Source organism: Dermacentor albipictus, chromosome 3 (genome assembly GCF_038994185.2).
Source record: "Dermacentor albipictus isolate Rhodes 1998 colony chromosome 3, USDA_Dalb.pri_finalv2, whole genome shotgun sequence".
Taxonomy (NCBI): domain Eukaryota; kingdom Metazoa; phylum Arthropoda; class Arachnida; order Ixodida; family Ixodidae; genus Dermacentor; species Dermacentor albipictus.
In genome coordinates this window covers 48147348-48171967 of record NC_091823.1, presented here as the reverse complement: position 1 = coordinate 48171967, position 24620 = coordinate 48147348, and the positions used below count along the sequence as shown (strand labels likewise).

The 24620-nt window shown below is 47.0% G+C and overlaps 1 protein-coding gene across 2 annotated transcripts in view; it reads right to left on the bottom strand.

The window, feature by feature from the left end:
• Rdl (Resistant to dieldrin) overlaps window positions 1–24620 on the bottom strand; it is a 225350-nt gene that overhangs the window by 116242 nt on the left and 84488 nt on the right. For both annotated transcript variants that reach the window (XM_065426929.2, XM_070535419.1), the window contains exon 6: window positions 8201–8427. In XM_065426929.2, the coding sequence (XP_065283001.1) occupies window positions 8201–8427 (227 nt within the window). The remainder of the gene's footprint in view (window positions 1–8200; window positions 8428–24620) is intronic.

Here is a 24620-nt window from a genome sequence, read left to right as displayed (position 1 = left end):
GCAAGGCGGACACGGAGCCGAACAAAGAATGCTGATGCGAGGAACCCCGAAGAACCGCCTAAATATTAAATGATTCTCCGCCATCGCGGCCTGACAGCGCATTTCACTAACTGTTCTTTTTGTTTTTCTTTCTCGAAGCTCTGTAACGAGCAACGTAAGAGAGAGCTGCTGCCGGTCTGCTATGTACGAGCCGGTCAGCCGGCTTTCAAGAAAAGCTCTGCAAAAGAAAGAAACAAGGACAAATGACGCGGCAGAGCGAAGTGCTTTCTGCAACCCGTTGCGATTTCTTTAGTTACAAGCGCCCGCACACTGGAGCAAACTTCCGTGAAGCGAAGCGGGGCTCCTCAAATTGAACGCACGTACTCTGCAGGTAAAAAAATGCGAGACCATATTTTAACCAAATACCTATAATTTGTTTTACTGGCTGAAGCCGTGGCAGCACCCGCAAGGCAAATCTGGGGCTCTACTATTTTCGGGAAGCCGGACGTAGTGATTCAAGGTGACTGTCAGGAGGACTAGAAGCAGTAGAAGTGGTGGACTTTCATTGTGGCAGAAAAGGGGGGGGGTGCAAAAAAAATTGGAGCTTCGTTTTCAAGAGTGGAACGCGATAGCGTTATCGCACCCCGTTCGCACCATCCACTCATTTGCTCGGCACGCTCTTGTGTCTCACAAAGACATAGTTTTCATATGCAACACTTCTAAGCCCACAGCACAACTTTTGTCTAATTATTTGTTCCAGGAGTACCACGCAGACGCACGACTCCTCGCCAGCAGCACGGCACACATCGCAGGGGACGCTTTCCCACCAGACGCGCTACGGCGCAGCGATCACGTCAGAGGCGTCCCGCATCGGACGCTGCACCTAGGAATGGCGCTGTGAACGGAAAGAGGAGCCGCGTCGCCTAAACATAAACACGAGGGTTCGAGTGTCGTACGCTGGAAGTTTGAAGGGGAGAGAGCGAGAAAACTTATTAAACATAAGGGTATTGGGGCATCCTCGCACCGGTCCCCGCGCGGCCCCGATGCGCTCAAACGAGACGAAGGGGAGACGCTAGCGAGTGGCGCGCCACCTGTCGGGGCAGCGCCGTACATTGCTAGGAGGGTGTGTTCTGTGTTTGCCGCAATATGGCTCTGCGTGTGCGCCAAGTGCAAAAGAAATGTAGCGGAAACGTTCTTCGCTGCTCGTGTAACTGTGACTTCTGTAATTTACATGCTCATAATTACCGATTTGCACGACAGTATAACTTTCTACGGCACGTTTGTAAGGCAACACCGCATTCACTAGAGGCGTTTTTGTCCCGCTTTGAGCCATCGAACTCATGGCTGCGATACCTGCTGCCGATCTCTGATAATAGTGCACCTTTCGATATGTTGGTGGTGGTGGTTTTTCTCATCGGAATGCACAGTTTGTGGAAAACGCGAATGATGGACCGAAACGCCGAAACATTTGTACCTACAAGGGTGCATTTCATCCAAATGACACTACACCTAAAGTAGGTTTATGATGGGCTTGATACCCAGCCGGACTGGTACCCCACTTTGGTGAGGCGCCTATCCTTACCACCGTTCTAAAGTGAAACCACATTTCTACCCACAGTATGAACGATGCCTTTTCTCTGAGTGACTATCATAGTGCTCTCCATTCTCTGCCCATGCACAACCGGTGAATATCGGGTTGCACAAGCACAAACGATAGGCAAATGAGAAATACATAATGAATAAAAAAATTCAGACAGAAACCATTCTTTGAGGATGTTTATCGCCGTTCATTCGATTAGCGTTCAAGCGGTGGTGCACATGTAGTTTGGTGGTGGGACATTTATAACTGCGAGGGTTGGTGAATATTGCTTTAATTTTTAATGTTATAAACAATTGACTTCTTATCGCGTGGTAAGGTATAAGCAGAGAACTGAAACAGTCACGGCCGAAGCGCTTCATGTATGCGCGGTGGACTGCAGCCGGGATCCTTTCTCGCGCTTTCCTCTGTACAAGCTGTGCCATCTAGCGGTGGGCGCGCGAACTCCCCCTCCTTTTGTGTGGCCTCCGAGATTGCACCCGTGGCGCGCCGCTGTGCGCTAACGCTGGAAATTAATCTCTCGTTGATCAGCCAGTGATCGTGTCCGAGCGGCTACAGCATCGTGGACCCAAGTTCAGTACTGACCAGTACCGTAGTTTTTTCAAGCTTTTTTCTTTAGAAGAAAGAACGCCGTGATAGAGAGACTAGAAACACGATAGAGACCGCAGAGTGTGGGAAGTAGGATAAGAATGCTAATCTCAATAAATACAGACAACCAATGGAAAGTATTGTGCCAATGTCATTCAAGAAAACAATCTTGCCTGGCAAGGAGGAAACAGCCCCGTAGAAGAATCGCAGCCAGAGAATGCGGAGAAGAAATAAAGCTTTGGCAAGACAATATGATTGTAAGAAAAACGTAGGAGAATGATGAAGACTGAAAGAGCTCTTCTCAATATATTTGGCTATTTTTGCGACCGTTCGTCTCGGCATTTCACAGACTGTAAGTATAGTGTTCTGTTAGTAGGCCTTTGATTTACTGTAGTCATTAAGGGTGTTGTTTTCAATTTCGCTTTCACAAATTCTGACGCGCTGTGTAACGAAGTGCCCGCCACCAAGTTTGTACGACAGCGCATCGCTGTACTAATGACAACTTGACACAAAAGCGTCATACAAAACGATACCAATGGAACGTGTTCCCTCCAGCAAATGTTTCTTTCTTCTCACCCATTTCCACTATTTCAGACATTCTGGAGACAATGAGGGTGATGTGCTTACGAGCGTTCTTACTATTACACTTCTCTTTCTCTTGTCCCGACAGCAGCTGAGCTGGCCTAAAGAACGGTAATAAGTAAGTGTCTTGAACTGAACTGGCGACAATGGTAGATTATTTAGACAGAATTCGAACCTAATGGATGTTTTAGTCTCGTAACATTGTTAGCTGAATCCGCTGAACACTAATGGTTCATTCTTTTGTGGTGCGGCGTGGATTTCTTTGTCTCGTCAGAGGCGAATTACGGAGTTGGTTTCTCTTCGTTCTGCGATAATGTGATATACACACCATCATTCTCAGTGGCGGTTCATCCTTGCACTCAGCCTCTAGGGCTACGGAAAGAGAAAACGAGCAATCGATGAAGTAAATTTGCCTTCAATTCGTCTTCTCCAAGTGCCGTTCGCCAGTTCCTGGTCGTAACAGAGGTAGAGAGTCTCGAAGACGCAGTCGGCATTGTAAGTTCGTGTGCCAAAGGGGAGAGAAGCAAAGCGAATGAGTTTTCAAGCAGCGAATCATGGATACTCGAGAATTTGAACTTAACGTGCGAATATGTTTCACGCAGATTTTACGCTTAATATTTCCTGTCATGAAATATTTAGAAGGCTTTAGAACTTAAACAGTTAGGGCCTCCTGAATGAACCGATTCGTATTCCCTGCCATGTTGCTATTCCTTGTCGTATTGCTTACTGGTTCGTACAACTTTAGCAATTTTCGCTTTATCGGAAGTGTGTTGAAATGCCAGAAACGTCCGGTGTCGGCTTTACCAACTCTAAGCGCTGTTAAGGGGACAAAGAAATATACAATGCAATACAATTGAATAGAGACGGCCATGCTCAATACTAACGTGCTCAGTACAGTAATTTGACCGAACGAAGTAGATTCCGCAAATTGTGCGTGATGGTATCATTGAGACGAGGGGAAATTACATGTGCCAGGATGCGCGTGCAAGTAAAAGGGCACGTTTTTCATATAAAGTCTTAATAAGTGAATAAAGCAATGGTAGCAACAATGCACTGCCACTATCGCAAGGTGCTGTAGAGAGCCTGCGACGAATTATTTTTTTTTCTTGTGGTTCTGCAGCAAATACAACACAACTTTAAACAGGAAGTTCAATTCATGCGCCGGATGCGTTATGTTGCGTAAGATACTCGCTGTAATAAAAAAAGGCCTTAATAGTAGTAAACCTGAAGAGCTGGGGTTGCTCTAAAGACGGCTGCTCTATAGGCGAGCCGGTCGGCTGTCAAATTGTCAGAGTTAACATAGGCCTGAACTATGCGGCAGCTTCGATTGCTTTTGTAAATAACCGGTCCGAAGAAAGGTTGAAAAGTTCCTATGGTCGCGTGACAAGAAAGACCGCAAGAGTGTTGCCCTGACATACAGACACTAAAGAAGAAATAAAGAAACGAAGAGTAACAAGAAAGATTGGAAAGAAGCAGGCTGGCTTCGACGAGGAAGTGATGCAAAAGGAGTTTAATAAAGAGCTTCGAGTAGAAGCGCAATCTCTGACACCAGAATCTACGAAACTTAATAACAAGATAGACCAAAGTAGGAAACGAACGTTCGGGAAAGGAAAGAAACAACAATGGAAAGGAAAGAAATAAAAGAACAAAGAAGGAAGAGCTTTCCGTTCATAGTGAGAAATAAGTTTGATGGGGTAAGGTTGCACCACCACGGTTTACTTCTTTTTCCTCGACGAGGATCCGTCTCCATGACACCAGCCTTTCATTTGTCGCATTCCTCCAAAGTCTACAACAATAACGAAGAAATAACTAAATAAAGGGAAACCGAGTTTGACATACGAAAGGCGCAAGATGGCGCACCGATGCATGAAAAGGCCGCGCATGAACCGACCTATTCTCTGTAGCAGCAGAAACGTTCGCTGTCGCACTGGCCCGACTCAATAAGAAAAAGTCGATAAGAAAAGTTTACCCTGCTATTGCTTTAAACACGGAATTGACAGGGCTGCTCAAAGACCGTCACGGTTCAATATTAACGGATTAGACTACGGTCGCTCCAAAGCAGGCGTCCTCAAAAGAAAACATAAAAGCGCTGGTTCATATTTTTTTTTCCGAACTTCAGGAAGAAAACTACCTTTCCATGAATAATTTCGAATAGTTACAGTTACTTCGCCTCTTTCGGTTCGCGAAGTAGGATAGGTAGTAAACGTGCATGGCAGGTCTGAAGATATCTTGTGGTTGAATTTCCTTTTACACGTACCCGCTTCGAAAAGGCGCCCCCAAAGGTGTTGCCTGTTTCTACTTTAAGAAATTGGCAGAAATAAGCTTGCACTTTTGGAAGCGTCATGTCGCTATATCTTCATGGGGACAGCGAAGTTCAGGCGAGTGAGACCGCGATGCGAGGGGTATGCCTGATGGGCTACTGAGGCTTTTGAAGTTGATATAGTTGGCGACGCAGGCGTCATCGTAGCACAATGAAAGACAAAAATCATGCCGCTTTCCGCAGCGGGGCCATTGTGCTCCTGCTTTACCCTCTTCCTGTCTATACAGCCTAAAGACAGCCGTCACGCGGGCGAAAAGAGAGAGAGAGAGAGAGAAAACAAGGGTAGGAAAGGCAGGGAGGTCAACTAGAACAGCATCCGGTTTGCTACCCTACACTGGGGGTCGGGGAAAGGGGAATATAAAGAAATGCACAGAGTGCCTATAAGGTGCACAATGCGCCAGGTAGAAATGTCCTTCCTGGGCTTCCCACATAAGACAAATAGTTCGTGGAGAAAGTCGAGGGATTTAAGGCCAAAATTAGTTTCGTAGCCACACATAACAAGTAAAAAGAAGCTCTGAGCTGTCATCACCGACTTCTAAACAATTAACTCTGCTCCTCTTGAACGAGATGGTACGCCGACCACGTACACATCTATACTGATAGATCAGCGACTCTGCACTTGTCATCTGGAGCCATGGTTTTCACAGTGAGAGGCACCGCCGTCAGTTTCAAGTCGTGTCACCGAATGACATCGACGGCTGTGGAACTTGCAGCTCTTCGCTCTGCGCTTCGTTTCGTCAGCCAAGAACAACCTCGAAGATGGTCAATATTCACTGACTAGAAGGTAGCACTGCAGTCTTTGCTATTAGACCTATGGCATGGACCACACGAACAACTGGTATTCTAGATTAGAGAACTAATCTCTATCTTGACTGAGAAAGGACACCACGTGACATTTCAGTGGCTTCCAGGTCACTGCGGCGTCATAGGTAATGAGTACGTCGATAACGCTGCTCGGTCGGCTCTTCAAGCTGAATAAGCGGAGTCGAGATAACTTTATCAAGGACAGATGCCGCTAGAAAACTTTGAATGCTAACCCACGATATCACATTCCCCATATGGAACACACGAAGTTTTCAAAGAAACCTGCTGCACCACATAGACTCATCTTTCCGCCTTATCATCCCAGCTGGATTCTGCCGACGAGTAGTTACCCTGCTTTGTTGAATATGGCTAGGAGCGGCCTTTACGAAGTATTTTGCATTCCGAATCGGATGGGGCGACGACGTCTCGTGCGGTGACATTGGTAGCGAGAAGACTCTTCAACACCTTCTCTGTGACTGTCCTCGCCATAATTTACAGAGACGATCGCTTGCAATCGCAATAGCGCGCTTTCGGAAAAGACCTTTAACTGAGGCAATAATTTTAGAATGCCGACATTACAAGCCATCGCAGCGGAGGGCGACGAGGGCACTGTTACAGTTTTTAAGGGCAACAGAATTGGACAAGCGGTTGTAGCCTGAACCGATGTTTATAGTGCTGCAAGTGCTACTGTGCTGTGTGGTGACGGTATGCGGTGACAGTGATCGACTGTGGTTGTGCATCTGTGCTCCCCCTTTTCTTTCTCTCTTTACTTTACTGTCAATTTAACTCCTCGCTCCTCTCTGTCCAGCGTAGGGTAGCAAACCGGATCTTCCCCTCTGGTTAACCTCCCTGCCTTTCCCCTGTCTTCTGTCTCTCTCTTTTTTTTCCTTGTAGATATTACCCATTTCTAATACTAATGCTAATGATACTTGTAAGCTGATTTAGCTCTCCAATTTACCGTTACTCAGAGGGCTAACAACGTGATTTGCGCATGCTCATTTATATATAATTCCGTACTTCTAAATCGCATCCCAGCACATAGCACATTATCGCTGTCGTGCTGGATGATAAATATCGACGTCTGGTAGCCACTCGGAAAGTAGCGGGATTAACTTATTTTAGACTCTAAAAACTTAATGCCATTAACAATATCCGGGTGGTTCGGTCATCAGACCCTGTGGGTACAGAAACACGATTTTGTAGCTTAGGGAGGCATATACAGTCATGCCAACATGTTACGATCCCACTGGGAGCTTACTTTGAGTTACTACGAACAGTTTCTCAACAACCATTTTTTTTTTCAGTGAGTCCGTTAGAGAGCCGGTCGCATATAACAATCCGGTACTCCACTCAGTTCGGTTACGACGAACGGATCGAACCAAACTAGCTGGGAAAAATGCGATGAGACGTGGAATGGCCCAACGTGTGTCGACATGCCTGTCTTAAGCTTTAAAGTTGGCTTGAACATTTTGTATGCATGAGGCGCGTATAAAAAATAAGAAAAAACTTGGATAGTACTGTCGTCGGATGGTAACAGTACTTAAACACAACTCAGTCACTGATTTCCGCCTGTAAATGCAGGGCGCGTTATTTTTGGAAATCGTTTTTATGAGCGTGCGAATGTTCGAAAATTTCAAATAACAAATGAAATACTGCCCCATTCGAATCAGGCTTCAAACAGAATATCATGACTTCGTAAATACGAATATTTTTTAAACGTTTGTCAATGTTTAAGTGCTCACGTGTGCGTGATCAAAGATATAGTGGGAGCAAAAGTATTCCAAATTTCATCCCGATGGTCATAGTAGATATTACACGCAAGCAGTTACGAAGTGGAGCACGCTTTACGTTGTTCAGGGTGCCAGTCTTTTCCTTATAAACCGTTATCATGCGCACTATCCAAACAACCCTAGGTATGGAAAAAAATGCTTATGTGTTGTGAATGCTACTACCACTAAATGCTACTAAATGCTACTAAACAACGCTTCAAAACGTGCAACGTTATCCCAGAAACTTGCTTACATTGTGAATACTAGGATACAAACATCGTTTTATATTAGTGGCGAGAAGAAACGTCTTTTATCGAAATATATCAAGAAAAAATATTCGATTCGATTTGATTCTGGCACTATTCGATTCGCATTCGAACCGGTCACAAAAAAGTTACTATTCGGACGTTACTAGAAATGAGGGTTTCTTCTGCTTCTTCTCGAGTTCTGCGCCGCGAGTAGTTTCGAGGGCGAGCCCAATTATAACGAATTTTCGATATATCGAATGCACGTTTTTGTGCAGTGACGGTGTTCGTTGAATCGGGGCTCGGCTGTACTCACCGAATGCTGCGGAAAACCTCTCCTCCGGAGCCGATGCGGAGGAAAGTGTTGGGCGTCGTGGCCGCATGAAAGTAGGCGCTCTTCTCGTTGGCGAAGAAGGTGTCGGGTACCCAGATCTTCTCGGCCACTTCAGCGCCCACGGTCATGCTCTCGAGGTCTGGGCTTTTCTGGAACGAGAGTCGCTCGTCCCGCCACGATTGCCGGAAATAGAAGTCGGAAGTAAAGTCCTGCGCAAAGGGAAGAAGGAAGCAAAATCGAGGAAACGAATGAATAGGCTGAAACACTTCAAGTTGAGCGCAGGAGGAAACAAAGGATATTTAAAAGTAATGTCCGCAGTAATCGAGTTGAGAGCCGCAGGAATCAGTGAAGTTTTCCGTTTTTTTCTTGCGTTAGTGAAGATATTTTCTTGAACTACTGGGGGGCCGGTGTCCACAAAAAAAAAAAAAAGCTTATCGGTCGTAAGGATTCCTTGCCATTGGCCGATTGCCTTCGCTGTTAGTATGTTCAGCATTATTATAATTGGTTAAAACTGTATCTTATGAACAGTTCTAGCGTAAGTACTTTATATGAATAAGGACCGTCGAGCGTACTTGAAATTTTACTCGATGTAATGATGGTTTGTTTCCTTCTTACCTACTTCTTTTTTATTCCAACTGTATGCTAGTGTTGAGTTTAGTTTAGTTTTTGGGGTCCTCTAGGGATAATACAAGGTGAGGTGTCCCATATTACAGCTACGCACTGGGAATTCCAGTTTTTAGTACGTTAGCGAAATATGTATACGCTATCTGGCCAGTCGTAGCCGATACGCGAAATTACAGATGTTATAAGGAAAAAAAGCTGAAATATTTTTACAGACATAGAAATAAATACAGCATAATTGACAGAGAGAAAACATCCACTAATCGATAACAGAATAAAGCGTACCTTCAAAAATAACAACGATGCACATCTATTTACCGGCTTGTAGGGTATTTTATAGTTCTAAAAGGCCGAGCTGAATTAAGTTTAACCACGATTAGGGAGAGTTTGACACTGTCCCAGTATGTATGTGCCATAATTACGGTTGACTGCACATCAGGTTTGGATTGCTGATCTTATTAAATGCTGCAGCGGAATGAATGTATGTATAACTCCATTAGCGGTGTACATTTCTATTCGTGGTGACATTGGTGTGACATCTGCCTGGTAAAGAATAATAGACAGTAACACGATTTGCCAGGCTTTGTACAAATAGCGGAGGAGACATATGGGAGCGATAAGTAAGATTATAAGGGTGCAATTAATTCACCAGTGCATGAAGCCGTAGAACTGCTCAAGGATAGCGCGGTCCGATGAATATCATTTGGAGTTTCTCGAGCAGTCTCTTTCCGAATAAATTGATATAGTATGCAATAACTGGAGTATTTGTTCTATGTTTATTTGTCAGCGTTTTCTTAAAGCATAAAAAGGAGTAGCGTAAAGCGTATTGCTGTAAAGCTGTTACATCCGGCTTTTCCAGTACATCGAGCTTCAATGACAGCGCCATTGCATTATGCGCACAGGGACTTTCAAAACGGGAAAGTGGGTCTTCCTTACTCTGTCGCAACATGTACTGACCCCAGGAGTCTCTCACTAATAAGTATGAATGTAAAGCTACGGCGGCGTAAATTCGTTCAACGGGCTCCCAATTCAATTCAAGAATCTCTCCTTCCTTTCCGTGCTCGTAATCAAAGTGACGCTTTCGTTTAGCAGCAAAGAGACGCCGCTGACGTCAGCCATCGCTTTATACTGTGGACATTAAAAAAGAGAGAGACTCGGACCCTTTGAGGACACGGCACCACGCACTTTCAGCGCGCCTTCGTCGTAAATAAGTCTTTGCCCGCTGTACCGATTCAGCGAGGAGCGCGATTTCGTTTTCCGATTCCGGCTCTCCGGGCGCTTCGGTTCCGGCGACCATGATTGGCGCGCTTTACGACGATGAGCCCTGCGGGCGTCTCGGCCCGGCTATAAAGAGCCGCTCAGGCCTCCGGCTCGTAGAGCGGGCAGTCGAGGAAGGCGGCCATTTCTGAGACTCTGCTATAAGGGAACGGCTATATTTGCGGCAACGCGTACGGATTCTTGTACGTATATATAGATAGCAAAGCCCCGGCAACGTATTGCCCCGGCGTGTGCCATTACTATCTGCTCCGCAGATACCCACGCTGCGCTCCTTCTACTCGTGGGGCCGAGGTTTCTTTACTTAACGTCACCGAGGATAATTTGTTTCCTCTTATTGCAGCTGAGCGTACCTTGACATATACTCGCTGCCTGTTTCGTTCTGTTTGGAAGCTCGCTACTAGGACGTGATTGGTGGGTGCAGGATGTGCGGCGAGAGTCCGGCGGAGGTTCTGAGTGCTACGCAGGCTTAATTTGGCCTGGCGGCACAGGCTTTGCCGGAAACAGCAAAGCCTGACTCTGTCTGAAGCTTTCATGAGAAAGCTTCAGACAGTCTCATCCGTCGATACAATGTTACCAGAGGCACATGAGAGGTTGAGTGTCTTAGGTTCTCTACAAGAAAGAAGTGGGTAATGTTGTTGGGTATCAGTTTGTGGGCATTTTCTCGCTTTTAAATTGGGTGTACGTTGAAGACAAAGGTCCTCCAAACTTTTCGTCAATTTTGGGCTGATTCTGCAGTACAAGACGATGAACCGACAGAATTTAGATCAAAGCAATAAGACCTATTCTCTCAGCAGTTTTTATCGTCTCTCCAAGAATGAAGCTTTCGGACTTTGCAAGAAGTTTAGGCATAGTCCAGAAGTGGCACGAAGAGAGAGAGAGAGAGGGAAACAGTGGTTGTTTTACAGGCATCTATGGCAAGTTCTATATGGAAGTTCACCTTGCAGTAACATACTAAGCATCGTTTATTGTCCCTAATAAAAATCAAAAGAGAAACTTCGAAAATTGCCTGTGAACGTCTAAATTAAACATGTCAAATTTTGGATTTAACTTACTAAGACTACACAGAGGGTAAAGAGGAACGCATTAGTGGAGGGCTCCGCATTATTTTGGGTCCCATTCATTGCCATTCATTCGAAGCCTCATCCTCGTGGTCCGAAGCAGAATGCCATGGCCAATGTCCATGGCCATGGAAACTTACCTCACGCAAGTTCATCTTTACGCAAACCTCATTATGAACAACCAAATTCCCTCTGGTCAGCGCTGCGTAAAACAAGTGGCTTTGCACGTCAGTAATGTTAATTGCAATAAAACCTTCAAACTACAAAGAAAATTTCTTTATTCCGACGTATATGGTAGACAAGCACGCGCGAGTTCATTTAGGTAAATTGAGACAGAGAGATCCCTCCCGTCGAGCAGCCAGACTGAAGAACTTGTAAACCTGAAATGCTACACGCAGTCTGGCACCGGGCCAATGACTATTGCCACGTTTAAGGCTGTCCGCGACCGAAGACAAATGCTGCACGGCCAGCCGTTGGAGCTGTCCCGACACACATCTCGCTCTGTCGCCATGCGGAACCCCTGGAATCCGTCACGCGATTGTGCGCCGCCGAATGTGGCGCTGCAAATCAAGGACGCCTGTTTTGCTTGAAGCGGGCGACCATTAGGGCTCTCGCTATTCGCGCAGCTCCTAATGGGTTCAAAGTATGGGAGCACGTGTACGGGCGTGTACATAGATCCCTCGCACGGAAATGGGCCGTTCTTGTAAACGTGTCGCCATGCCGCCGCTAGGAGGCTCGTGCTGCGATCGAAAGAGCGGTAACTGAGGTGAGACTAGCTGAGGGACATATAACGGAGATCTGTATTGTACTGGAAGCATTATGCTTCGGGTATTTCGCGTCAGCTATGAATTTAATCAGAAGTAAAACTCGCAGCAGATTCCAGTGCGCGCACAGAATGGTGTTCGTGCTGGAATGATAAAGGAAGTCAAACGCGAAGTGGTCTTGCGACACAAGCTGGACCGAAAAGAATGAAAATGAAAGAAACAAAATCGAAAGAAAAAACAAAGAAAGAATGAAAAAGAAAGGAAAAAGGAAGTTGTTTAGGTGCTTCGCACACGCGGACATTCAGTGCTTGCAGGCTAACTCACAGTTAGCAAAACATATTTTAAGATGTGCAGTCTCAGCGCATATGTCTTGAAGCTATGTCAGAAGTCACATGAGAGAGCATCGTTCTACACTTAGAACTGTCTGCTCGAATCACTGGATCAGACATGGTCCAAAATATTCCCTAAAAAAGCGTAAAGTTGGCTACCATGCTGTCCTAACCATCTAGACATGCTAAATTACGCCGTCATCGATGTATGCTTAATTGTCTTGGGCTGCGCGAGCAACGAGAACACTGCGTCAGCACATGCCAGGGCGCACTTGCGTATCCACTAGCAGCCACATGCATCCAAATTTGGGGCCCCAACGGATGTTCGCACATTCTCTTTCATTTTAAGGGTGACCGCACTTTAAAATTTGAACGTGTCTCTTGGAAAAATCTAAACAAATAATATTAATTAAAATTTGGCATTCTCGTCCGACGGGCGAATCATTGACAGAGATAGCCCCACAGCGCAAAGGGACCTAACTATACGTGGGATGCGACGTGTCGGTGGGACGTAGCACGCGAGGCCATAGAGTTTCCTACAAACATTTTATGCGCAAGGCAACTTCAGCTGGGCGGGCATATGAACGCGCTTGCAGCCACGAAGAGTGTCGCCAGGTGGCGTTGCAAGCGTTGCGCCTCGATGGTGCACAAGATGAGACCATGGGTTACCCGCTTACGTTAGTCAGTGCCCAGTCAAATAGCAGATAACGTTAGCTTGACGTTTACTGCTCAAACCAGTGCATACAGTATAGACAGAAGCTCGACAGGAAGGTGGGTATGCCTCACAGTGTACGTATATACCACGATGCCCATGCCAGCAACCGAAAGCAGAACGCTGCCATGGACCTGCCACCTATACTCGGCGACAGCTTTCTGTGGCTATGAAGAAAAAGATACGAGAGGCGGAGCTTCTGCACATGTGTTGCCGCTCCAAATAGTCCGCCAGCGTTTGACAGAGCTTTTGGTTGCTCGAAGGAGACGCTGAATCGACGCAGCTTCCACGTGCGACGGTTTCGCGCTTGCCCAGACGTGGAAGAAAAAATCCGCAAAATAAGTAAACTTTCACATGCAGTGATGTTCTGTCTTATTTAACTGTTGCTAACAAGGTGCTTATGTTTCCTCTTTCCCAGCTTAAACTGGCGTGGATAAAAACGCGGGAATCATTTCAGAAGCACTCTCACTTTTGCGTGCTTTGCCTCCGTAGCTTACCCTTCACTACGACAGAATGTTGTCTGCGAGTATAGACGGTTGAGTGGAGCGTTGACAGTGCGTCCACTTCACTTCACAGCATTTTTTCACAGGCAAACGCGCTCCACGTCTCTGGAGACAAGCCGCACATGCGACGTCCGCAAGACATCACAACTCGTCACGCGCAATGGGGGTGTCGCCAACGGCTTACATTTGCCTCGAGCGCCCATACTATTGCTGTCGCAATAGTAAAACAATAGGCAAATGGAGCTATTTCTTGTGGACTGAAAGTCCACTGCTGGCGCGTTCTAGTAGCCTTCATTCCTATCATTTATTCATTTAAGCTTCCTTTTGAAGTTTTCTCAAGTGACCCAAGCAACTTTACACCTTGCCTAAGGAGTGGCGATTTGACCACGCAACAACCTTGCTCGGTGACCTATGCTTGGGTAACGCCGTCCTTATGATACCGATTCCTTTGAGATGACTTTAACGTATGGTTCATAAAATTTGAATGCTGGAGCAAAAAAAGAAAAAAAAGTAAAAAAGCAGGCAATGACAAAAGCACTCATACAACACACTGCTACTTTACCCAAGCAGCCTTGCCTGGATATCATATAAAACTTCAACGTAACAGAAAAGCATGACGCCCAAGAATTACGGCCAAACGTCTGCCTTGTGACTGCAATTCCTATGTTGCGCACAGCGAGGAAAGAAACGAGTGAGGAGGAGACGCGGAGACAAAGCAGCGAACCGGCTCGCCGACATTCGGGCATGTTCGTGATTGAGGGCCTCAATACGCAGGGAAGCGGAACAATTGAAAAGGCACTAAATGTAGGTCGGTATGGCGCGTGCCACCCGGTGCCAGCACGGGCCCACGGCTGTGGAGAGCCCCACGGCTCGTCACGCAGCGTTCGAACTCAGAAAAAGGGAGAATAAATGAAAAGGGGAAAGCAAAACGAAGCACAAGAACAAATAAAGCTGGGAGGAACTCCTCGTGTACCGGGCGACGGCAAGGCACGAAGCGGGAGGAAGGGGAAAAAGGGGAAAGGGTCAGTGCCGAGCCATTCTGCCCTTGACACGGATAGAAAACGGGCACGATTTCAGTCGCAGCGATGTAGCAGTCGCGTCGGTCGCAATCAATAAGGTGCGGCGTGCGCCCCGGATAGCCTGCGCCTGCCCAAGCCTGCCAGTGTGGCACGACCATCGCTACCGCTGCTGACCGTCCCGACCGGTGAAAGAGGCGACGTGTAAATGAAAAACTACGTTCGCCAAAAAAAAAAAAGAAAAGAAAGACGACGTCATAAGAACAGGCTCGCACGGGCTGAAGACCAAGCGACGGTATAGCAGGCAACTTGAGACGAGAAGACTTGTGAATGAATGAATGAATGAATGAATGAATGAATGAATGAATGAATGAATGAATGAATGAATGAATGAATGAATGAATGAACAAAGGAATAGAAAAAGGAACGAATAAACGCAAGAACAAATACGTAAATGAGCGTTACTAATAGTACCAAACGGAAAACAGACAATACAAGCGAAGAAAGCGAAGAAAATTCATTATGCTTGAGGAGGAGGAGGAGGATATATATAGAGAAAGCAGGAATGTTAACTAGAAATGCGCCTGGTTGGCTACCCTAATATACTGCACGGGAACGAGGAATAGAAAGTTAAGATAGAGAGAGGGAGGGAGTGGAGGGGGAGGAAAGCCACGGTGAGCTCGCGCACGCACGTGGAGGGCCTGAGCGAGTCAAAGGCGTTCACATAGGCCAGTGGCCTTCAAGAAAGGCAAAAGTGCCTTGACAACTTTGTGAGCCAACGAGCGATGGGGACGGTCTTCAAGTAGCACCTGCACAGACAATGGCCGAGTGTCCAGTCGTCGCAATGCGATAGATAATGTTTGTCTTTCCGATTGAAATCGATGACAATGGCACAATAAATGTTCGATGTTCCCTTCCACGCCACAGACGTCGCACGCAGCACTGTCGGCCATTCCAGTCAAAGTAGTGTACGCTTTCGTGAAAGCCACTCCCAGCCATAGCCGGTATAGAAGTGATGCCTTACGTCGGTGAAGCCCGGGTGGAGGTCGGAGTTGGAGCGAAGGGTTCAGTTCGTACAACCTGGTGCGCCTTATATTTGGGGTGTTCCACTTTGTTAAAGAGAGCTTGCATGCCAGGTGACGAAGCTGCCTTGCAGCGTCTGTCCTGGAAAGAGGAATGAGAACTTTGCGTTCTTTTTCATTTGACTCTCAAGCAGCTTTGTCTGCTTGATCATTTCCGCTGATATCGCAATATCCAGGTAGCCTCTGGAAAATAATTTCGTGGCCTATGTGTTAAGCGTCGTGGTGAAGTTTGACGATTTCGTATGTTAGCTGTTCGAGAGCTCCAGGTTGGAGGACTGACTGAATGCTGTGTGAAGCCGGTCTCGAGTCGAAAAACACGGCCCATGTACCAGGACTCTGTGCCAATAAATTCAAGCGCTCTGCGCAGAACCGTGAGTTCTGCAGCCATGGACCTCGTGACCTGTGACGTCTTGAATCGCAGTGTGATTCCTCTCGTCGGTATAAACAAAGCACCGTTACTGTATCTCTCGTACAAAAGGAGTAAGCTCAATTGGCTTAGTGCAGACGGTGGTAAGGCTGACTTTTTCTGAAGTACTGGAATTTTGAGGTGTACTTCAGGACGGCACAAACACCATAGAGGAGACACCAGCTTGGCCGCAGGTGTGTAACTTGATGTAAGCGAGGCACGATATGCACTGACACTTGTGCTAAATCAGGTGCGGAGTCTTACCACGGTGACTGCAGCGAGGTGGTGGCAAGGGGTCCGGGCAATGTGCCTGACATGTGCACGCATTGTCTCGACGGCGATGTGCGTCGTGATTGAATAATCTTGAGCAATGGCAATAGTTTGAGTCGTTGAACGCGCTGCGTGTTAATGCTCTGAATCATACGCTAATTGGTTTTGCGGGTGTTGTATATAACAGGTAGACTGTAAGAGGAACCCAACACCCTGTACAGCTGTAACATAGATTGTGTTGACCCCCCCCCCCCCTTCTTTCCTGCAAGGAACCCGAACAGATAACCAATAGTAATCAGTCGCTTTTTCACGTGGTTCACGTGAGGAGTCCAAAACAGGTTTCTGTCAATCATAATCCCCAAGAACCTGTGATTTCTGCTGGACGATACCACTTGTACGTTGATTGATGTGCCGTATGCAGACATCAGCTTCCGGGTGAATACCACCACTGTTCAATTTTACCACGTCACCTCATTATGCTTGAACTTGTTGTTCCTCTTGCCTTGTCCGTTTCTCATCTGGCACAGTTAATAGTAATCCTTAGCGATGAACCAACTAGGTCTGCAAGATGTTCTGTTTTGCACAAATGTCTGACTGGCTAAAGTTACGAATGCACTGACGAATAGACGCACGTATGAATGAGAAGATGAAGGGGTGGAAGAAAGATAGCAGAAACGTGATGTTGACTGGAGAAGATACAGTACTTTTCGGTTACCAGATCTGCTGGTAACCGCTGGGCCATCGTGGCTGTTGAGCACCTCGCGCGATACGCCGAAGCTACCACTCTCCCAGCGGCGACAGCGCACGATTTTGCCTCCTTCCTTCTTCAGCGATTCGCACTGCGTGATGGTCCACCAAAGGAGTTGCTCAGCGATTGCGGAAGTGTCTTCTTGTCGGGGTTCGTCGAAGCCATCCTCAAAGAGCACCACGTTGTTCACCGCACAACTACTGCTAACCATTCGCAGACCAATGGCCTCACAGAACGCTTTAACCGTATGCTTGGCGACCTGCTCACAATGTACGTAGCCTCCGACCACACAAATTAGGATGCTATTCTGCCATTCGCAACCTTCGCCTACAATACCGCCATCAGAGCACCACTGGCTTTTCATGCTTTTTCTCATTGTACGGCCGGCACCCGTCGCACACAGTAGACACAATCCTTCAGTACATGCCGGATGCATCGGAGTGTGCGTCTGTTTCTGCCACAACCAGACATGCCGAAGGGTGTCGCAATCTCACGCGGGCTTTTACTTCAAGTGACCAAGAGCGCCAAAAGAGCGTTCACAGTGACACCACTTCTGCGCCCAGCTTCCTTCATGGAGCGCTTGTGTGGCTCTCTGTCCCCTCCACTGCACCTGGGCTCTCGTCGAAACTACTGCCCAAGTATGAGGGCCCCTACCTCGTCGTCGAACGCACTTCTCCGGTCAACTACGTGATCGAGCCCGTTGAACTGTTTTCGGACAGGCGCCGTCGTAGACGAGACATTGTCAACGTCGACCGCCTCAAGACCTACTATGACCCACTCATAGTGACAAGCTGTTAGCTCGCCGGGTGGCTCCCTTTTCGTTCCCGGGAGTAATTGTAGAGAAGGAGTGGAACGATATAGTGGTTCGTCCTCTCCAGTGATTCCTAGTGGGTCGCCCTCTTCAGCGCTTTTTGCTCGTGAACGCTGCAAGTGGGGAGACTGTGTGCCGCCTTCTTCTCTTCCTCTTCTACTTCGATTCCTAGCGGGTCGCCCTCTTCAGCGCTTTTTGCTCGTGAACGCTGCTCGTGCGGAGAGTCTGTGCCACCGTCTTCTTCTCTTCTTCTTCATCTTCTTCTTCTTCTACGTCTATTACAGGACATGGCCTCTCCCTGCGATCCCCATTTACCCGTGTCTTACGTAAACCGATTCCAACTAGCGCCCGCGAACTTCCTTAATTTCATCACCCCACCTAATTTTCTGTCTTCCTCGACTCCGCTTCGCTTCTCATCACCAATTCCGTAACCATATTGGTGCACCGGTTATCTAACCTACGCAGTACATGTCCTGCTCAGTGCCATTTTTTTCTCTTAATATCAATTAGAATATCTGCTGTCCCCTTTTGCTATCTGATCCACATCGCTCTCTTCGTATCTCTTAACGTTACACCTGGCAGTCTTCGTTCCATCGCTGTTTGCGCGGTCCTTGACCTGTTTTCGAGCTTCTTTGTAAGTCTCCAAGTTTCGGCCCCATATGTTAGCACCGGAAGAATGCACTGATTGTACGCCTTTCTTTTCAATAATAATAGTAAGCTTCAAGTCAGGATACCATAATGTCTGCCGTATGCGCTGCAACCAATTTTTATTCTTCAGTGAATTTCCTTCTAATGATCAGGCCTGCATGATCAGCTCCTGCAATGGTCCTTTACATGTGTTTCATTTTTCAGCCTGAGTGCGCAGGGTGAAATCCCGCCCACGTTGGCGTCATTTCGACGGGGGTGAAATGCAAAAATGCCCTCGTGCCGGGCATTGGGTGCACGTTAAGAAAACCACGGGTTGTCAAAATTCATTCATCCGGAAACCCCCATTACGGAGTGCTTCATAATTCTATCATGATTTTTTTTTTAAAATCGCATATAACCAGTGCAGATTTCGTCTAATATTGCACATGGTGCAACGAAAAAAGCCTACGAATCTAACAAGAAGCGAAAAAGAAGCTAACAAACGGAAGTAGCTTGGCGGTCTTCAAGCGTACGCGTCAGGTAGGCTGCCGACTCTGACTACGGATAACATCACAATATAGAGACAGCCGAGAGAGAGGCCTTTCGTGATGCGAGGCTAACGCAAAGCACTGCAGCGCCGGCGCGAAACCGCAATCGGGGAGGATTTAGTGGCGACCTTGAAGAACGTGCGCGTGCGTGCGTGTGCCCGGGAGACCCGGTATTTGCACCGCAGGCTCAGATTCCCGAGATGCAGGCTCCTGTGCGACGCCAAGGAGCGCTCACGCACCGCAGCTCGGAGGAGAAGGCCACCGATGACGTGACGAACTGCGCGCGCCGGCTGCCGCTGAGGGTAGCTTTCCCTGCATGCATGATAGCGGGCAGGCACGCGATCCGCGCGTTTCGTGCGGCGCCCTACATCCGCATGCCAACTAGACGTCCGGTAGAGTATAACGCCGGTGGCCATGAATCGGCGGTCCAGCTATCGGCTCACCCCTCTCGGTCGAGCATAGATACGCGGGCAGGACGAAGTTCGTCCTGGTTACTCTGGTAAAAGTAGAAAGGGTAAGTTGTACGTGCCGCAAAGTCTTGATTACCTTACGGCTTCCGTTACGCAACGTCTCGGTGCCTTACCACCGAAACATGCACCGCAAGTGTTAGGTTGGAGCACGTTGAGTAACTAAACCAGCTGTCAGTTGAGTATATTAGTGCACTGGAGCATAGCATAGCATAGTGCAGCACAGCATGCTAGACTGTGCTATAACACATAGTAAAATACACGAGTATAGAGTACTGTGTAGTAAATATTGTAAACTATGTTATAAGGTATAAAAGCAATGGAAGTAAACCTGAATATCCAGTGCATTATGGTTTCAACATAATAAAGAAAATACGCATGTCGAATATTCTGTTGTTCCGTTCCTATCGGTTTTTTTCCGTTATCATTAGACGCCCTTTATGACATCACACATAACAAAATTCGTAATAAGTTCATGCTCAACCTTACTGAATATCGCATTTATGAAGAGAATCACCATTTACCTGGAAAATAGCTCCGAGCGATAGTATACAGCAGGCTACCAAAGTGGGCGTATGATCGCAGAGCCAACGAAAATGAATTGTTAGCCTAATATTGTGAAGTGTTTCAGCAAAATGGGGCAGTATCTTTAGACAACTTAACGGTTCGCAAAGATGCCTCTAAGACAATGCGAACACGTGGTCTACGACTCCAGGTGTTATGGTCGTCCACCATATTTACACGTGACGGTGGATAAAAGTATTAAGGCCGATACTTGGCCTACTTGAAATGCATGTGTAAACGGCGGCGCAAAACAAGGACGCAGGACAGGGAAGAGGGGCCACAAAACACGGTGGTACATGAAACACGGAAGAGAGGGACTATAAGAACAATGTGATAGCACCCCTGACTGCCTGTTTTGTAATATTTGTTCCACATTTATATCAGGCAACATTAGGAAGCTGCAGGTGACCACATGCATAGCACCTGTGTTTGCTCCTGCTACCGCTAACCGCACAGCTACCTTCCCGCCCTTCTGTGCTTTGCGATGCATTTACGTCATGAACTTAGACCAGCACACTCAAATCGCTATCCTAGCCAATTTAAGAGTTTCTCAGTCTACATTAGGTATTTTGCGTTTTACTGAAGTGGCCAAACCATATGCACGTATGAATAATTTGCCATTCCTAAATTCAATCATGCGTAAATGGGATTCTTAAACAAATATGGTTAAAGGCACTGTTCATTAGTCGTGAACAACTTTCCTTCCCTACTAACTTATTTAAAAGTCTTCATATTAAATGTAGCAACTTCTGCCTAATGCATCCTTGCGAATGAGTGAGATAGCAAGCAATGGGAGCGGGCTTTATGGTACGAATACATAGCTGCATGGACGGGACGGGAGCATGAAGGGACGAATGAAGGAATTAACAAGTAGGAGGAATGAAGCGACGAGCACAAGCGCTATAATAGCGCTCGTGTTCATCCCTTCATTATACTGCCGTTATTTTAGTGTTAGTACATCCATTTTCATGTTTCTGTCACCTCTTTCTAAAGGGTAGGTAGGCGTCGTGCCCCATCCAGTGGCAGTTACCAGCCTGCTTTTCGCTTTTCCTTTCCTGTCAAATGTATATATGTATATATACAACAGGAATACTCGCAACTAAGGCTGCTCTGCGCTCGTGGAGGGGAACTGAAGGCTGGGTAACAGTTCAAGGGAAGAAGCGGTCAACGCACGTGAGGAAAACACCTCGCAGTAAAGCACAGGCCAGTCGACGTCAAAAAGAAAAAAAAAACACTCATCTTTCTTCACTGATTAGTGCACTGACGAGTGAGGGATGTTCGTGCCGTGTCTGCAGGTGCAGTGGACGATCGACCAAACATCGAAATTATTTGGAGGATGATCGACTTTGTAAATAAAGTCGAGGAAAGTGGCACAATACGTGGTTAAGCATTTCTTCGTAGCTGCATATATCACGCGCAGCACTGTCAGCCACTGTAAGTAGTGTGTCACTTAAAAAAAAAAACCAGAAAAAGAAAAGGAACACCAGTCTCCTAACCTTGCTTCTATAGTAACAGTCGCAATAATGACTCCTTTAATTTCCTCGCAGGCAGAGTAAACCTGGTCGGGACGCAACGACAGATTGGAATTCTTCTCTTCGATACTGACGAATTTTGAAAGCGTGTTAGCCCTATGTATTTACGTGCTGAAATATGTGCTGAGTCTTGCAGTTCTGACTTTCCTGCTTTTTCATTACGCTTTCAAAATGATAACGTGTGGTCATTCACGTTTGAAATACCTTAACTACTACGCTAATATATTTTTATGGCGGAATCCTTGTAGTTAACCTCATAGTGAAGCGTGTGTTTAAATCATCGCCAATTTGTTAATGTCAGCACAAGATTTGTTCACATTTATCGTCTGAAATGAATTTCCACTTTCTTGCCTACAGCTGACATATGACTTTATGAGAAAGAAAGTCTCTAATAAATGCTTATTTGCGGTCTGTGTAGTTTACGGACGGCCTTTTAGAGGGAAGAAAGGATGCATTAGCAGATTAAGTGAGCTATGTGCTTTCGTACATTGAACACAGGGCGAAGTGACGATCTTAGCAGCTTAATTTCCACACGAAGTCTTTCTTTCTTTTTACAGGCAACGTTTAGACGAAGACGGCTCAGACATGCACGATCACGCCTGTACATACAGCATGTGAAAATCACCCATTGGGTCGCAAGTGAGAACAGGTGTACACTGGGGCTACGGGTCGGTTGCGCAATAGCCGAACTGCTCCATCACCTAACGTTTTTTTTTTAAAGCATGCTTTTCCTCAATGCAAGAGCTCATTCAGTGAAGCCAACTTTACCGATACCTTTCATCGTCTCTTTATTTCCACCCTCCATCCACGCATAGAAGAAGCTAACCAAGCGCTCTTTAAGTTAACCTCGCTACATTTCCATCTATATTTCTTCTGCCTTCGTAGTACGTAATGCCACTTGTAGATATAAGTGCGCGATCGTTTACATGTGACTCAGTGGTTATCACGGCAATGGTAACTGTTTCAAATAAAATAAAGTAAAAGAAAGAAAGCGAGAAAGAAAGAAAGAAAGAAAGAAAGAAAGAAAGAAAGAAAGAAAGAAAGAAAGAAAGAAAGAAAGAAAGAAAGAAAGAAAGAAAGAAAGAAAGAAAGAAAGAAAGAAGATTGCATCCGCAATCATGAAACCCAGGCCCTCTCGGCATGCCCTCTGCCGATTACATCATCGCGTTGCCGAGTACTCACTTACTTTATTGAGGTTCTAATGCCTCGCCAAGTAACAGGCGGCGTGCACACTTCATGCTTAATGCTGATGGCTATTGTAGGTTCCAAGAGTAGGTTAGCGACCGAAAGTACGGCCGGGGTACGGCAGCAGTGGCGAAAGAGCTGCACGATACAGCCACGAACCAAAAATTTTTTCGACACTCTGTCTGTGAATGTGCTGTAATACGCGTATGTTGCCATTGTGACAAATATCATTATTAATAGTTCGCCTGTACGTGGTTTCTCCTAGCAATTCGGAGGGGGAAAAGAGGACCACATAAGATGTTGCTCTGTGGCAACTATAATTGTGTGTCTCTGAATATCTATTACAAGTTATTTAACTAGTTATGTCACCGGTAGAGCATTTAGGTATTGTTGCGTGCTGTTTTGGACAATTTAGCTCGGAACACTATGTTTTCTTGAAGTTCATGTGAGCAATGGCAACTAAGTGAGTGTTGGCCGAATACGAAATATAACTGGTTTCATTAAAAGCGGTTTGAAATAATTTAAACTACGATGCGCAAATGTGGCTCTTTAAAGGCCAAATGTGTTTATTATTTCATATTCTTGCGCAAATACGCATTCTACATAAGTGCTATTTTACTTTCGAGTACAGCACACGCAAATGCCCTCGTGTTCGTGCGTACGAGCGCGTGCGCTGAATGCAGACTAGTTGTAGTTGTTACTGTATTGGCCCACAGTTTGCTTCTTATCTACCGTCTATCTGTATTCAGCCTGTAATTGTCAAAGCAAATGATACAAGGACAGTGGTCACAACGAACGTACGCGCTAAAGGCAGCCAGAGCACTAGTTCCCTTCCTGCGCTAAATGAGCCTATGAGAAAAGTTGCTATAGCGACGTGTGCCGCCTCAGAATACTCTGTACTTATTTTCGTTTCACTACTCATCTTTCTCCCTTGCTAGCTTTTTTTCATTTTCCTTCCTCCACGTGCAGGGTAACAAACCGGAGCCTTTCCGGGTCAACCTCTCTGCCTTTTCTATGCGTCCACTTTGTTCATTATTATTATTTTTTTGCTTCACAATGTATCTTGAGTGGGGAGTGCCATTTCTCACGACGAAAGCCTCTACCATTCGTTCCCCCGAAAACAAACCTGTGTACAAGAGAGCACTTGGGCACTGCACGGCGCAGTCTTGGGTTAGTGTTGGCGCGCTACGCCAAGATTGGTGTTTCGTAGGGCTAAACAGTTCGGGGGCCAGCGCAACACCACGTCGGTCATGCGCACGATCAGAGCGAGAGAGGGAAAGACACAAAGAATGAGAACAAAGGAGAGCCACGTCGAAGAGTGCGCAGCGGGGCGTCGCACGTACTCGGCCAGGTGCGTGAGCACAGGCACATCGATTGACGGCTCCTGCGGTGCCGGAGGCACTGTAGTGGGGCTGAAAGGGGTGGTGCGGGGCGGAGGGGGGGGGGGGGGGGAGTAGTTGCGGTGGCAGACGTGTCCAGCGGCCTTTGGGCGTTCGACTCGCGCCGGCGTGCACCGATGCGCAGCCCAGATTAACGGCAGTCCCCGGCGCCGACAAAATGTGGTTCATGGCCGCCGCCACCGCAAGAACGTGGTGGACGTAGCGGTGCGCACGCCACCACGACCAACGCTTCAATAGCAGCAGCAGCAGCGCAGCGGCGGTGGCCAGCGAACAGCGCGCACTGACGGCGTAATGTTCCCCGCGTGCGACGTGACCGTGATACGCGTCCCTGGCGCCGCGGCCACTCTGCAAGCGTCCGGCAGGCAGGCAAGCAGGCAGGCCGGCTTGCCGGCACGGCCCAGTATTCGCCGGCACAGGTAGCAGCCGCCGCCGCCGCCGCCTCTGTTTCTACATTTTTTTTGTCGACGCTCTCTTTCCCTTG